We start from the raw sequence: 17,510 nt of genomic DNA on the forward strand, positions 1-17,510 counted from the left end.
TATCCATTTCATCCAATTATCATAATCAAATATAAATAATATCCATTTTTAAAATCCAAGCACTATTTATTAAATAGCTACTCTCTGGGAACACTGATAAATAATATAAAATGTTACAATAAAAACATATATATAATTGTTGATGAAAATAGTAACATTTTATTGATGGTAATAAATGGAATATTACTAAAAGATAACAAGAAAATGTATCACAAAAATTCCATGTATCTGACATGAATTTATCTTACAAAAAATGTGCATCACCAAATAAAAATTATAAACAGAAAATTGTACATGCTAATGTTATACATCAGGAAATCAAATATTTTTATCAAATATCTCAATGTAAGTGAATTAAAATATTTATTATATTTTTGTGGTATTTAGAAACAGTGAGTCTTTATTTTACAATAAAAATGTTAGTTAATTTCTCCTAGTCTTGGAGGAGCAGTCATTTTCATTATTTCACGTTTAAGGGAATTTTTTCTGTATTTTACTTTTCCAATATTTCATCTCAGTACAAAGATAGTAGAACAAATCCTGTATAATCTACCTTATTTGTTCAAGAGTCCTTTGGGCATTACAGAAATTGGACCAGAGCCAGGAGTGGTGGCACATGTCTTTAATTCCAGCACTCATGAGGCAGACACGGGGTAAATCTGGAAAATCTGAGCCAGTCTGGTCTATATTATGAGTTCTAGGATAACCAGGGCTGCATAGAGACACAAAGTCTCAAAGCAAATAGTCAATTAATTATATAACAAACCCCAGAATCTGGATCTGTTCCTGAAGTAAATGTGTCATACTCATCACACGATGACATCGACTCGAGATCGAACGTCTCAGTACAGTTCAGGTATGTAGTGTGATTGTGAATGTATAAGTCTACTGCTTCATAACGCTAACATACCCAGCATCTATACAAAACAATGTAAAGCCTGAGAAGCCACTTACTGCTCTCCTTGCTGTGTTTATTTCATATTAGGTTTATATTATATTTAAAATGATTTTTTGTGAATGTGAAAGGAATTTTCCCTTTACTTCACCAACCATCAGCTATGAAGTCATTTATGGCAGGATAGCTAGAGATAGTGAAAGGGCATAAGGCTTGAAGTCAGAAGGGCTAAGGGCATGAGGACTTGAATCAGTCAAGCTAGGTTTTATTCAGACTTTCCCAGCTTTCCATGTTTAGATTGATTGGAGCAGCCCATGGTCTCTGCAGATTCTCATTTCCTTTTCTACCAATAGAAAAACAAAGACTGCTGGATTAGCTTCATGGAATCCTAGACTATGCAATGCATAGACTATAAATTTTGAAAGTTCTTCTTATTCTAAAAACGTTATGAATCATTTACAATTGCTAACATCATGTTAAATGAACAATAACGAGCTGAATATCTCTGATATTCATATTTTTCACCCAACATAATAAGCAGTACTGTTTTCATCAGCTTAATAATGGAACTATGTGCAAGCAATCTTTAGGGCTAATATTTAAGCCTAAAAGAAAATGGATAATGTCTTTTCTTTTATAAAATGATTCAATCAATGATGGAAATATCAAAAAAAAACAGTTAAATGGCTTTGCTTAACTTGCTTTCTTCAAAAGCAAGACTGTGATATTTATTCTGAGACATTGGAGCCTACTATTTAGGTCTTTGTGTGTTCCTGACTCTCAAGAAATTTGACACTTTAGATTTACTGTTTGTATGCAGTTAGCATTATTGATATCAAGATCATCACATTTCATTTAATTGCTATAATGTCCCTAGAGTATGTGTTGGTATTTTTCTGCAATGTAGGAAGCAAGACAGAGATTTTAAATTACTTCTGCTTATCATTATTACATCTGTAGGTATGTATGGTGTAATTATAAGTCTATCTTCCTCTTTTATTTCCTTTTTTATATAAATCTTGCTTTGATGCTAGATTTCATTTTACATTGTGAATTAGTCTATTTCAAATGCACATATTATTTTGTCAACACAGATATTCCAAGCAATGAACATTATATCTGTTAAGAAGTATAAACATCTTAATAATGAGATAACAAAAAACAAAAGGACACTCATGCTGATTCTTAAAAGAATGCTTATGGGATGTATGTTGAAAGGTACAATATACCTTTCAAATGGCAGAAAGGCCATGGACTTGTTTCAGCTTGAATTGTTTTCTCCAGAGATGAGCAAATACCATAATTACAAACCCAGGCCAAAAAACAGGGATGCTTCTCCAGGGCAGCAGAAACAAAGATCGGCACTACTTACCAGTCAACCCAGAGAAAATGGTAAGTTTCGGGTTCCTTTTGTCTCCTCCTGATGGACTGACGTGAATGTAGAAACCATGCTATTGTCAGCAACAATGCTTGTTCTTACCTTATCAGGAGAGTAAGGTGTATTTGCTCTAAAATAATATTAGGAAGTAAAATCAAGTTACAGGTGATGAGATAACTTATAAGAACAAATGAAACAAGAATTTTGAGGGTAGTCTACCTTGAAGGAAGAATATCTATAAATAAACCATAGAAAAGAAATTTTTAAAACCATCCAGCTATCTTTTTAAACATTATAGGAGCAATAAATTGTAGCACTTTTCAAAGACCTTTCTGAATGTAGTGGAGACAGTCTCTGCTCAAATTGTTTTCAAGTCAGAGTTTTACTGATATTAGAGTTTGTAGTGTTTTATGCAAAGCCTGGTGTGATCACACATGCCTATTAGCCCAGGATTTGGTAAGTAGAGGCAAGAGAATTGGGATGTCAAGATTATCTTTAGCAGTAAAGAATTCAAGGTCAACTTGGTTAAATGAGACACTGTCTCAAGAAATAAAATAGAATAAGTTATTTTAAAAGAAATATTAAAAACTAAACAATATGTTATTAACAAAAGTTATTTTAAAGAGGTCATTTTAGGAATTCAATCATGTGATATGTAATAAACAAAGGTGTAGGCTTAAGTAATTGTGTACATGATGTTGAAAAAGCATTTAATAAAATTCAGTACAAATTCTCATTTTGAGACATTGATCTTCAAATTTCTATAAACATAAATGATTTTAATATATGTATGAATGTATAAACACATAGAATATATACAAAAATACCTTATTATACTATGAAGTATTAGAAGTATGTTTCGATGTAATTATTGAAATGCAAAAATAATGTTACCACATTGTTGAACATTATTTAGATGCTGCTAAATTACTATTCAAGAAAAATTTAAAATATGATATTGATCACATCAGAATTTAAAAGCAAAACTAACATATTTGTAAAAGTTATAAATCAAGATATTTGAAAACTTGCAAATAGATACACCCTAAATATTAAAATTAGTGGAAATAGAATTTGAATGTAGACTTGACTAAAAATTAAGACACAAATTGAAATCAATTACTTTCCTAAATAAAATATAAACAAATTATAATGGTAGAAAATTTTCTAGACAAAGTTTTTTTTAAAGGTAAAAATAAACTTTTATATTAAAAGTAATTTAGAAATGACTTTGTTACTTCAAGTTGCTAATGAACAAAGAATAAAGCACACAGAATGGAAATAGAAAGTATTCAAAAATAAAGACAGCATCTTACAAATAAAATCTTTGTGTGTACACAGCATGATTCTATTAAGATGTCAATAGACAATAGTTCAATAGTTTCACATTCTTGAAAAGCTCATTTTAAGTTTTTGTTAAAAATAATTGTTATTATTTTTATTTCTGTGTGTGTGCATGTGTGTGTGTGTGTACACATGTGAGTGCAGGTGCCCATGGAGGCCAGAAGAGGTGTCAAAATCTTCAGGTGGTGCAAGCACAGGTTGTTGTGAGCTGGGAACAGAACTCTGGAAGAGTAGTGAGCACTCTTAACTGATGAGACAACTTTTCAGTCCTTCATTTAAAGTCTTAAGGCACAAATGAAGTGCTATCATACCCATACTTCTCTGGAAAGGAAATGTACTGTCAAGGATCGGCGCTATGAAATATTCAAGCATTTCATGAAAGTGTGAAAGTTGCACATGTATGCAATGGGCAGAATGATTGGTAGATGTGTGAATAATGAAAATAGAGTAGAGCCATAATATGCTAATTAACCTACTTTATATAAGTGACAGGGCACAGGTTTATTCTATAAGGAGTGCAGAAAAATTCAGTGTGCATTCTACAACAACTATCTCCTGTAAATCTCTTTTTCAACAAATACCATATACACAAAAATTAAATGAATCAAATAATAGAAAATAAATGACATTATTATAAGTGCATTTTATTCATATCTAAAAAATGTGACTCATAGAGGGAAGTTTGAACAAATTAACCTGGAAAAATTAAGCCATTTCCTCTCTGTGAAGACATCATAAATATAAATAATATCTGAAACATATGCACACAAAATATATGACAAGGTATGGTTTCATATTTGCCAACCAAGAAGTATGTGAGTACTTTAAGTAAGTAACCTGACTTAAAAAAACAAACAAAAAAAAGCACCAAAGAAATAAAAAAATATTTAAATATAAGTAAAAATTACTTAACTTATTCATAAAAGGAAATAAAAACAAAAATATTGCATACTACAGTTATACATTAAAACTTAATAATCTTAACTACCAAGGAAGATGCAACTGAGCAGAGAATTTAATTTATTTGTGCTACTGTTAAATTAGTGTAAACTTTGTGTACTGAAATTTTCAATCCTTAGAAAATGTAACATGGATATACCCTTTTATACACTAGGTATCATAAGAAGAAACTTCCCTATAAGAGAACTCAAAAGTGAGTATGAAACATATTACCATTTCTAACACTAAAACTTAACATACAATTGAAATATCCACTGAGAAAATTAAGTCTATTAATAGACTTTGTGCAAATATCAATGAAAGTGAATACAAGTATTTATGCAATTTGACCTCTTTATATGTCAAAATATAGCACAATCCTTGAATATTGTCCTAACAAAAACATGCAGATTATTTTACTAATACCTGAAATGCAATAAGAGTATTCTCTTATAATGATTATAAGAGTATTCATATTTAATAACTCTTGTATATCTACATAGAAAATGAAATTGAGAAAGGTGATTTATTCTCAGAGCAGAAAATAGTACCATAATCTGTAATCCCACCACTCAGGATCTGAGGATTGAGAATTGCAAATTTCTCTACAGTCTGGGGCTACATAGACTTTGTCTTAAAAAAAAAAAAGTTTAGAAAACTTGAAAAGAAACATGGGAGTTGATACCACATTTTGTACTCTCATATTTAAGTTATTTGTAGAGTATTTAGGCTGTTTAAGGAAAAGCACTTCCTTTACCTTTTCATAAAGATGCATATGGGCATTTATACTAAACAGAAAACCACCAGGGTCATTAGATTTCCTTTTGCTCTGACTTTTCCTGTTTTTCTTTGACAGTATCTCCGTTGTTCGTTAGCCGAATCATTGCTGCAGCCATGGCAGTACGCTTCCTCATTATCACATTGATATGGTTTACCATTTTCATAACTTGTAAGTTAATCAATGGGGTGTAATATGTTACCTTGATTAGACTTCAGAAACACACCGGGAACCATAAAGATGGCTCAGCCAGATAAAGATATTTTCTACATAAGACTAACGAACTGAGTTCGATCCCCAGAAACCTCAGAAAGGAGGAAGAACTGATGCCACAAAGTTGTTCTTTGACCTTGATACTTACTCCATGGCACATATGTGCCCTCACACGCATGCCTGCATGCACCCACAGGGCACACACACACACACACAGTTTAAAAAGTAAAAGATAAAACAAGCATAGAAGCACACACAGCAGCAGCAATGGTGAAAGCATTTTTATTGTAGTGTTGCTGTTCTAAAAACATAAAAGTCACTTTCGTTTGCAGTAGAAGTTACTAACTTTTAAAAATTATAATTATTTTGATAGTGTTATGCAACAACGAGGTTCCAATTTCTTCAAGAGGTGAGTGAATCTTTTTAATATTAAACACAAATTGGAGGCACCTATATATACCAGGATTTAACACATATTCAAAGGCATTCAAGAGAGAAAAACTGAATTTGGGGGTTTTGTCTATAGTTCACTCTAAACTTTATTGTTTTTAACTTAGGGGGCCATGTAATGGGCTGAAGAGATAGTCATGGTTCTATATTCCTTTAATTCTAGCACTTCACAGGTTAGGCAAGAGGGTCAGGCATTAACAGCCAACCTTGGCTGTGCTGAGATTTCAAAGCCAGAATAGGTTCCGTGAGGCCCTATCTGAAAACAATAATGAATCAATGATAGTTTTTACTTCATCTTATTATATTTTACCTTGACGTGTTTGGTGTTATCTATTAGAAGCCTGTTCTTTTCTAATGAGAGACAGAAAGGGAGTGGATCTGGAGGAAAGGAGAAGTGGAGGAAGTAGAAGGAGTAGGGGAGGGGATATATTGTATGAGAAAAAAATAATTTTCAGTATATTGAAAACATAATAAATAAAAATAATCTATTTTAAATAAAAGAACAAATAATAAATAGTAGAAAATTCTTAATTTGGGGTCTCTCCTCCCTTTATATTATAATGGTGCAATTGTTTAGAATTTCAGAGTTGTAACAGGAAGTGTGTTTAACTTGTCTAGATAAAATCTGCTTCAATAGGCAGGTGTGCACAGACCTCATCTGTTCTCTTTCTAGACGGTCACTGTACCCAATGCCCCAACGACTGGATATGTTATAGAAACAACTGCTACCAGTTTTTTAATGAGAGCAAAAGCTGGAACCAGAGCCAAGCTTCATGTTTGTCTCAAAATTCTACCCTTTTGAAGATATACAGTAAAGAGGACCAGGTTACATATTTAATTCCTTTTAAATCTTTTTTTAATTATTTAAAGTAATTTTAAAATTTGAATATATGTCGGTCATATTCTTCCCCTCCCCCAAATCTTTCCATATTGGAGAGAAAAATTTTAAAATGGCAAATCTTTACTGAAAATCAAAGTCTTGTCTGGCAGCATCCACATTGATCAAACCACCAGCATCCACATTGATCAAACCAATATACACAACACTATGAAAGTTTAACAGTAACATGATAAACAAAACTTCCCTGGCTGTGCTGAGCACACATTTGCTGCCTTTTACATGGTAGCTGTTTAAATTCTCAGAGTAACATTTCTAAGCAGATGAGAACAAGATACTCAAGAAATTTTGATCAGGATCAGTATAGTAAATGTCCAATCTTACGTGCACCTTTTCCAGGAACATGAACTCTGTGTCCATATCTGATGACAGATCTTCAGTAAGAATCTCTCTGAGGTTGAACATTTCCATCCTGTCAGTTATCCCACCATATACACTATGCATAGAGTTGTATGAGGACAATTTCAGAGTTCACCTTGTATTATCTTCAACATAGTCAAAAGTTTATGTTTTAAACCACAACACTATCAATATGTCCTAACTGCAAGATACATAAAATGAGTGTATATTGGAAGATAAAGTGGAATTCTGGACTTATTAATTTATTAATGGCACTTTTGTAGTTTCATTTCTGGGTTTGTTTCTTGTTCCATTGATGAAATGCAATTATTTAGTGGACAAGATAGAATTGCTACCTGTGCAATCATTCAGTTCATGATGAAACTCAAAACACAGACTGAACCAAAGTGGAAATTGTACATTGGCATAAATGCAGTTAAATATGTTAGACTATTAGAATTAGAAGTGAATCAGAATAGCTTAAAGAATGACTTGACTTCAGAACAGAAATCACAAAATTAGGCTTGTGTAAATATAAATAAATGACTCAACCTTTTGTTGAGTCTAATTTATAAGATTAGAACTGGCAAACACAGATGGGGTAGGTAACTCACTCAAGCATGAACCCAGAACATACAAGAAGCATGAAGATGTTCTAATACCCACTCCAGACAATACTGAAAAAAATTGAGGAAGTAGGAGATGGAGAGAGGACTCATAGAGCTAAAATATTTCTTTTGAAAGCTTAAGAACCAAATATAAACCTCACAGCACCCATTAGGCATTGCTGCACATGTCTGTAACCCCAGCACTGGGGTTAGAGACAAGTAGATCTCCCAAGCTCCTGGCCAGACAGCATAGGCGAAAAGGTGAATTTTTGCTTCAGGGAGGGATCATGTTTCAAGGTAATAAGGCAGGGAACAATAGAGGAAGGTACTGGGTGTCTTGTCCTACCTTCTGTGTGAAGAATGAGCTGCAGCACACTCATATGCATATACAACACACAACTCTTGACCACTTCCAAACACAGAAAAATTAAGAGAGTCAAGATACTTTGCCAGCACCTGTGGCTAAATGAGAATTAAGCTGGTCACTGAACAATGCATCCTTCCCCATGTGAAAAGTGAGTGATGTGGCTTTGTGTTTCTAATGTTCTGAGCATGGGTTTCATCTGTACTTTTCTTGTGGTTTCTAATAGGATTTCTTTAAGCTCGTGAAGTCATACCACTGGATGGGACTATTCCAAATGCAAGCAAATGGCTCTTGGCAGTGGGAAGATGGATCCACTCTCTCATCCAACGAGTGAGTCTCAAACCAGCAGGGTTTGGAGCTGGATATTTGTTCAGAGAACTCATTTTTCAGTTTCATTTTCACAATATGATGTATTATCATAATCTAATAGATTTAGAAAAAATATTTAGAGCCTAAATTTAAAGCACAGGGAGAATGGCAGACTAGCATAAATTGATGACTATGGGCTAAGTACTGAGAAAGACAGAGATCACATTATGTCCATTTTATAGATACAAGCCTGAAGCCTTTATTTGTGACTAGGATTATGCAGATAAAACTGGCATACAATAAACTACTTTTCCATCCCAAGAGGCCTCCTTTCTGTTTTTATGCTTACAGGTATTTTAAAATATGAAGTAACTATTGCTAGCTGTAGTCACTCTATTGTAGAATGGCAGAAAAGATGTAACAAATGCATGAGGCCCAGATTTGCTAAATACCTTTATATGATCAATATGCGACATTTACATGTATCACATTATCATGTATCACTATAATACAAACAATTATAGTGACAGTTTAAAAATTAATAATAATAGATGCTTTAATGTGCTTGGGTTGAAACCCACAAGAGAAATTTTCTAATAGAAATGTCCCTGCAGATACCAACCTTTTGTATCTATACAAATCATATTTCGTACCTCTTCCTGTTAAATGAGGATAACATCAAATCATTGTCTTTTTAGTTTTCAATTTCACACTGAAGCGACATCATTTTCTTGGGTCTTCTATTTCTAACTTTTTTTTAAAAGAAGAAAAAGTTCATTTATTGTATTAAACTGTGGAATTTTCAATGTCAAGAGAAAAGTAAAACATGCATATTCACAAATATAAACATGTGTGAGCACACATACCACGCTACATCACCACATACAACACACATGCATGTGCACACACTCATACATACACAACACACATGCATGCATGTAAATGCATGTACATTTATGTGCATACATGTGGATGTGTGTTGAGGATATTACAAATACTTTTGATTGTTTAACAAATAATATTGTTTATGCAGTCACCCCTTGGTAGCCATGGGTGACTGATTCCAAAGTCTCACTTTCTCCACAGATACTGAATTCCATGAATGATGATCATCTTTATTCAGAATGGCACAGGATCTATTTGTAGACTATGGACAATTCTGTACAATTTAATCATTATGATATTTATATTATATATTTTATATATTATATAATTATATATTTATGATGTATAATTGTATGTATTATATATTGTACATATTATATATTGCTTATTTTTACAAAAAACACTACAGCAATTTAATTCTAAGTTTAGTTCTAATAAAAATATCTATTATCAAATAAGTATTTTGAAGCTTTTTTACTAAGGTGTATAGAGAGAGAATTTATAATTCTGAGGTGATTAATTTCTGATATGAGTACAAGACTTGGGCAGAAGGCCGGGCGGTGGTGGCGCACGCCTTTAATCCCAACACTTGGGAGGCAGAGGCAGGCGGATCTCTGTGAGTTCGAGACCAGCCTGGTCTACAAGAGCTAGTTCCAGGACAGGCTCCAAAACCACAGAGAAACCCTGTCTCGAAAAACCAAAAAAAAAAAAAAAAAAAAAAAAAAAGACTTGGGCAGAAGTGGTACATGCCCTTAATCCCAGCACTCTGGAGGCAGAGGCAGGTAGATCGCTAAGCTCAAGGCCATCCTGGTTTATTTAGAGAATTCCAATACAGCCATGGCTAAGCAGAGAAACACTGTCTCAAAAAACAAAAACAAAACAATAACAGGAACAAAAATTTAAATAAATAAATATATATATATATTACTTTTATTTTTACTATCTGAATTGACTCTATTTTGTATATGTGGTGTAAGTTAAGAAAGCTAGATGCCAGTTCAAGCACTAGGGATAAATCCTGGTCCCACTGCCAGTGGCCCTACAGACTATCCAAGCCTCACAACTGTCTCCCACATTCAGTTGGCCTAATTTGGTCTTATTCAGGTTCACCCTCTATCATCCCAGAGTCAATCAGCTCTCACGAGCACAGACCAGCTGTTTCTATGGGTATCACCATCATGGTCTTGACCCCTTTGCTCATATTATTGCTCCTTCCTCCCTTGGGCTGACCTCAGGTAGCTTGGCTAAGTGCCTCACTGTAGATCTCTGTGTCTGCTTCCATCAGTTGTTGGTTGAAGGTTCTATGATGGCAATTAAGGTAGTCATCAATCTGATTACAGAGGAAGGTCAATTTAGGCATCCTCTCCACTGTTGCTTAGAGTCTTAGCTGGGGTCATCCTAGAGGATTCTTAGGAATTTCCCTAGTACTATGGCTCTCCATAGCCCTTTAATGGCTCCCTTAATCAAGATATCTCTTTCCTTTCTGTCCCTCACTGTCTACATTCTTTTTGGTGGTATACCTTGCTCAGCCTGGATACGGGGACAGGACCTTGGTCTTGCCTCGAAGTGAAATATCAGATTTTGTTGATTCCCCATGGAAATTCTTACCATCTCTGAGGAGTGGATAGGGAGGTGGGGTTGGGGGAAGGTGGAGGAATCAGGAGAAGGGGAGGAACAAGGATAGCTATGCAAAATGAGAAAAGATTGTATTTAAAATTTCTTAATAAAAAGTGAAAAATAATTAAGAGGGCTAAACATGCTACTAAAATGATCTAAAATATATTTGAAATTCCCACATTCAAATTCTATAAATAAGATTCCATGTTTATATCCTTCATCATGCCAAGTCTGCATGTCACATGATGTTCTCTCTTTCCTAGGTTAACATTGGTAGAAATGCAGAGAGGATCCTGTGCTGTCTATGGCTCCAGCTTTAAGGCCTACACAGAAGATTGCTCAGCTCTAAACACATACATCTGTATGAAGAAGGCAGTGTAAGGACTTCATTAACTATCTTGGCAACAGCCAGGACAAGAGAAGGGATTATACCAGGAGAAACTGGGACTAAAAGAAAAAGAGACCGAACATACATGCAAGACAAAACAGCAGGCCTTCTCCTTCCAGAAACAAGCCACAGAACAATTAGATGAACATTCTGTTTCCCATAAAACAAAGGACACTAACTCAAAGATCATCAAGGCGGCCATTCACACCTTTCTCCAATCTGCTTAGAATGTGGGGAAGGAGGCAAGGAGGAACCTCGATTTCAAAATGGGACCAACACATGAGAGAGCTGAGAGAGTAGGAGAGGGCAACCCCATAGCACTCTGGCAGTTTAAACCCAGCACTGTAGAAAACAGCACACTGAATGGGGCTGCCGCAGTACCACAGGGTAGTGGACACTGTTGCCAGCAATGTTGCTATCCCAGTGGTTCAAGAAAGCAGGCTTCTGTCTGGGCGGGCACGGTTTGAGTAACGGCAAGGATTGCTTTTGGATCTTGAAGATTGCATGGAGCTCACCTTCTGATTTTTTTGTGTTTTCTTGGGACTCCCCTACCCCTTTTTTCTTGTGTTTCCTGTTGAAATGATAATGTCTATTTGAAGACCAGCCTCACCATTGTATTTTGAAAATACATGGCTTGTTTCACTTTACAAGTGACAAGTAGAAAAGAAGGTTGACTGTCTGATTTGTGTCTGACTTGGGTCAAATTTAGATGAGTCCTTGGATCTGAAGTTTGAAAGGTGATGCTGGAAGGAGTTAAGATGGAATGAGTGAGAAAGCGAATTTCTGGGACCATTAGGTATAATGTTATACACTGAATGTTTGTGCACATCCAAACTTCATATTTGAAATTCAACTCTTGGTATTATTTCAATACTAGTAGACAAGCATTGGAACATAATGTTTTAAATCACAGGAGTGAAGCTTTGTGTGTGGGATCGTCTCTTAGGAAAACATCCACAAAGTCTTCTCTCTCTTCTTTTGGCCACAAGAGAATACAGGAAACTTCTGATATATGACCTATAAGGTACCCCTCACCAAACCCAACAGATGCCGTTACCCTGATCTTAGATTTCTAGGCTTCATAATTGTGAGAAATGGATTTCTGCTGTTTACAACTTGTCTGGTAGTTTATAATAGTACCCCCAAAAAAGCTGAAACCAGAGAGGAAGAGAGCCAGATATTAGGTCTTACTGTCATTTAAAAAGGAGTGCTGGGGAAGTGAGCTCAGAAGTGAAAAGCACTGGGTGACATTCTCATCACCTACCTGAGAGCTCACACCATCTGTGACTCCAGTTCCAAAGGATCCACCTGCAGCACATGGTGTACATACCAGCATGAAGACAGCACTCGCACAGAAAATAAGAATAAATCTAAAAGTAGAAAGTTTTATGATATTGTTGTTAAATATTTTGCAGCATAGAAAACATTCTAAATCAATACACAGGTAAAAATAATTCTATAGAATGTCATACATAAGTAAAATGGGAAATAGCAACAGAAAAGCAACCATAGGACCTGGCTTTCTAAGAGGTTATAGCAAACGTGAGGAGCCTTAGATGTCTGATTTAAATTTTTTTTTTTCTGAATCATTAAAAACATGAGATTTAGCTTAGGTATCACCTGAATGAGGAATATCCCCAAAGGCCACAAGTTTATGCAAGGAATAACAAATAAGACCCATACTTTAGAGAGTAGCAGCAAGGATCCTTGCTATCTTTGGTGGATACAATCCTCCATGAAGCATCTGCAGCCACACAAGAGCCTTCATTTAAGCTTACAGCCCAACGTCTAGCTAACAATATGTACAGTAGAATGAGTCTGAAGTTCAAGGTAAAGAAGAGTCTACCTGCAACACTTCATTTTACGAGTCTAGTGTGAATCCATTGTGCAATAGAGCCACCTGGTTTTTTTTAAAGAAAATAATTTCAACTCGCCCCTTAACAATTTTTCACACATAGCCTGAAAAGTAAAACAGGAATTACAAAACAGGGATACTGGAGACTAAGGTCAATTATTAGCTAGCAGCAGTATCTTAGGATCCAGTTGACCCAGGCGAGGGGTTGTATTCTATTTCGTTGAATAGTTAACAAAAGTCAATCTTAAACTCACAAGAGAAAAAAATAGGGTGTTCAAATGTTCCAGACACTGTATTCAATTTGAAGATCCAAAAAGTGACCAATAAAATCCCTGTTACTTCCCAGTACTCAATTTAGACAGCCATCAAACATAAAAGCCAGACTAGCGTGCAAGGAAGGCTGATAAATAGGCTATAGAGGAGTGAAATTTTGTTCTGATAGCAGTGTCAGTAACTTTACCAGAACTAGGGGTTTTAAAAAGACATTTTAATGAAGAAAACATGAGAAAAATGAATAAAGTATTTAGATATACTTCATGATGTGCTTAGAAAATTACTTGATATTTCTGTAGTAGTCACCTCCAGTTTCATGCAGAGAGTGTTATACTTGGTCAGGAAGTTGAGGTAATTTTGAATTGTAAACAGATTCCACTGTGGCTGGGGGAAAGCCAACTTAACACACTGTGGTTATGTTTGAATAGATAAGCTCTCCAGACAAGTGAGTCACAGGCATGAAGGCAGTTGCCATGAGATGTAGTCGGTACTTTTCTACAGGATCATTGGTTCCCCAGTAATGACCTAGAGACATTATTAATTATGAAACCTTGGCCTTAACTTGTTCTTGTTCCTAACTAGTTCTTTTAACTTAAATTAACCCATGATTTCATTCTATATTTTTTACATGGTTATCTTTACTCTGCATGCACCTTTCTGCTTCCTCTCTGTCTTGCTGGCAACTCCTCCTTTCTCTTTCCAGAGACCTTTCTGTCCCCAGAGGTCTTGTCTAGCCTGTTCCTGACTAGCTAATAGCCATTTAACTCTTTATTAAATGGTGACACATCTTCACCCAGTGTAGAGGAATATTGCACAATAATTAAAGCAGTTTAAATCTTTACCCAAATTTCCAATACTATGTGAAGAAGCTGCCTTGAAATTTAGGACTTCTTGTAGCTCCAGATCAAGAGACAAAGCATTCACTTGACAATGAGTTTCTCTTGAGTTCCCACCACTGTTCTATGGAAGGATTGGAATAGAATTGACCCTGATCATATATGTCCTCTGTCTATCAAAGAGGTGCAGGGCCTGCTAAGGTCTGAGTGAAAAAAGCCCCACTTCCAGGAGTACTGATGGACAGAACTCAGCTCTAGATTTAGGAAGTCACTATAGAATCTTCATCCAGCAACTGATGGAAACAGAGGCAGAAACCCACAGCAGAGCACTGGACTGAGCTTTCAAAGTCCAGATGAAGAGTGGGAGGAGTGAGAAAATGAGCAAAGAGGTCAAGACCATGATGGGGACACCCAGTGAAACAGTTTATCTGAGCTAATAATGGATGCTCACCTCCTCCAGCTGGACAGGAAAGGAAACAACGCAGGTCCTAACTAGTCTCTCTGAATGTGGGTGACAGTTGGATAGCTGGGACAGACTGTGGGTCCACTGGTGGTGGTATCAGGATTTATCCCTTCTGCTTCTAGTAACTTTTTTGGAACCAGTTCTCTTTGGATGGATACATTGCTTAGCCTAGATATAGTAGGGAGGGCCTTGGAACTTCCTCAAAGCATTGTGCATTACCCTCTCTGAGGAGTGGACTTGGGGAGAAGGGGAGGGGTAGGTGAAGGGAATGGGAGGAGTAGGAACTGGGATTGGTATGTAAAATGAAAAAAGATAGCTTGTTTTCTTTTTAAAAAAATAATTTAAAAAATTTAAAGTCTCTCAGAGACCAGTAATGGAAGCGACTTTATTGAAGCATTAGCACACCCACAAGAACAGAAGTCTAATGAGTTAACATCTTTCTTCAAAGTGCTTATAACAGCAGGAAAGAGAAACAGAGAAAGGGTGAATGGGATTCTGCAGTATCTATCCTGGCTATCTTGATCTGCCTGTGTTGATAATACTTTGGGCCTTTATCTCAGAATCCTCCACACAGTGCTATGGGAAGAACAAAGATGTCTGTTACTTAGCTGCTTCTTCTTCTTCTTCTTCTTCTTCTTCTTCTTCTTCTTCTTCTTCTTCTTCTTCTTCTTCTTCTTCTTCTTCTTCTCCTTCTCCTTCTCCTTCTCCTTCTCCTCCTCCTCCTCCTCCTCCTCCTCCTCCTCCTCCTCCTTCTCCTCCTCCTTCTCTTCTTCCTCTTCCTCCTTTTCTGCCTCCTCCTACTGCTTCTCCTTCTTCTTTTCCTTAGAATGCTCACCAATCAGACCTGTTGTTCTTAACATACAAAGAAATTGTCAGAAATGAAAATCCAGGAGATGCCATGTGTAGCAGCACATGCCTTTAATCCCAGCACTCGTGAGACAGGAGCAAGCAGGTTTCTATAGTTTCGAGGCCAGTCAGTTAATATAGTGAGTTTAAAACCAGTCAAGGATACATAGTGAGACCCTGTTTCATAAAAATAAGCAATAGCCCAGGAGAGATCAGAAACAATGAAGAGAAACAAGATGGCTTCAGAAAGAAAATATATTTATCCAGTTGGTACCTGAGAACTCCAATGTTTTCCTCCCCTGAATTTTTCCTGAGTAAAGGATGGTGATTTGTTTCTCTTTGGGAACAGACACAAACCCATCAAGTGTCCGATTCTAGGACAAATGTAAAGACAAGCAGCCAGTGTCAAAACATCCAAACATGCTGACTGCTCTACACCACTTTGGAGCCTTACCCCATTTGTTCTAGGCATGGGAAAAGGAGTTCAGCTTCTCTCAGGGAAAAACAGAGTCCCAGGCTGTCCATACTCCACTTTGATAATAGTTAACAACATTAGCTTCTAGAAGTGAAGCAGGAAACCATCTTGTGACCTGGACGCCACAGTGGTATAAAGTAGAAGACCTCAACTGGCAAACAGGAAATTACTTCACATGTGAGATCTCACTGATACCAGGCAGAAGCCACAGAGATGGGGGCAGGGACCTCATCCAAGAAACAGGTTGCACCCATCAAGACAGAGCCCCCCAAAAAAGCCTTGAAAATCAGATGGAGAGGAGCCGGAGATATTCTAGACAGGGAACAGAAAAGGAAGGACTAATGCTTTAAGGACTGAAACAAAAAGAGTGGCAATCAGTATGACCATAGGAGAAAATTCGATAGATATGTGAAGTATATAAGAAGCATAAAACAGAAATGTACTCAGGAAAGGCAAGTAATTAGATAAATGACTTGCTTCATGAACTTTCTCCTAAATTCAATACTGCAGACTAAAGATTAGCATTAGCAATACTAGCAATTTATCATTAGACCATGCAAAAATTTGCTTCAAAATCTGGCAGGACATAATCTCTCTTTTGTAATGTCTTGTTCTTCTTGGTTTTCTTCTTCTCCTCCTCTTCTTCTTCTCCTTCTTCTTCTTTTACATTTTATATATTGTATTGGCAGGAGCACACATACCACAGTCAGCATGAAGATGGCAGAGACAACCTATAGAAGTCAGTTCTTTCCTTCCAGCATATGGGCTCCAGAGACTGGACTCGTGTTATTAGGTTTAGTAGCAAGAGTTTTTATGAATTGAGCCATCTTGATGGCTCCAAGATTTATATTCCTCAGATCTCTAATAACATGCCAACCGATGTAAAAAAAAAAAAAAGCAGTGCCTGAACTCACCTTGTATTCATTTCAATCATATCAATGTCTTTTATGCCAATTCCTAGGTTTTTTGAAACATTTATGAAATTATGATTGGAAACACAGTTATAAATTTGGTTACTATTTTCCCTTTGCTACACAATATAACCAAAATTTATATCATACAAAGGGCAGAGTTTTGTTTAACTGTGTGGACAGATGCAAAGACATGAGTGATTCACGTGCTCAAGTTAGTGGCACCGACTAAATAAGACATTGAAAAATATTTGTTCAGAGTTGGAAATTGTGGCTTATGCCTGCAATGCCAGCACTTCAGAAGAAGACTAAAGCTGGAGGATCTCTGTAATTCTGAGGCTGTCTGACACTGTGATAAGTTAGTGTGCATTATAAAGCATCATCAGACTTTTTCTGAAGAGTCTAAGAAAGAGCAAAGTCAGTAAATAAGCATTTGCTATGAAACA

At 36.0% G+C, this 17,510-nt stretch overlaps 1 protein-coding gene across 1 annotated transcript; it reads left to right on the forward strand.

Moving 5' to 3' along the window:
- Positions 1-822: 822 nt before the first annotated feature.
- Positions 823-11,752, forward strand: Klrk1 (killer cell lectin like receptor K1). The gene is made up of 8 exons (XM_057784406.1): positions 823-856; positions 2,180-2,287; positions 4,732-4,770; positions 5,413-5,505; positions 5,921-5,956; positions 6,671-6,822; positions 8,433-8,536; positions 11,281-11,752. The coding sequence occupies exons 2-8, from the start codon at positions 2,182-2,184 to the stop codon at positions 11,396-11,398; spliced, it is 648 nt and encodes a 215-aa protein (XP_057640389.1). The 5' UTR covers positions 823-856; positions 2,180-2,181; the 3' UTR covers positions 11,399-11,752.
- Positions 11,753-17,510: the final 5,758 nt, after the last annotated feature.

This window comes from Chionomys nivalis, chromosome 1, assembly GCF_950005125.1.
Source record: "Chionomys nivalis chromosome 1, mChiNiv1.1, whole genome shotgun sequence".
Lineage (NCBI taxonomy): Eukaryota > Metazoa > Chordata > Mammalia > Rodentia > Cricetidae > Chionomys > Chionomys nivalis.

Bases quoted from the DNA above. Each gene is read 5' to 3' on its own strand.
- Klrk1 (XM_057784406.1), top strand. From the start codon at position 2,182: ATGAGCAAATACCATAATTACAAACCCAGGCCAAAAAACAGGGATGCT. The intron at 5,957-6,670 runs GTGAGTGAATCT...TTCTCTTTCTAG, and splicing joins GGTTCCAATTTCTTCAAGAG to ACGGTCACTGTACCCAATGC. The intron at 8,537-11,280 runs GTGAGTCTCAAA...TCTCTTTCCTAG, and splicing joins TCCACTCTCTCATCCAACGA to GTTAACATTGGTAGAAATGC.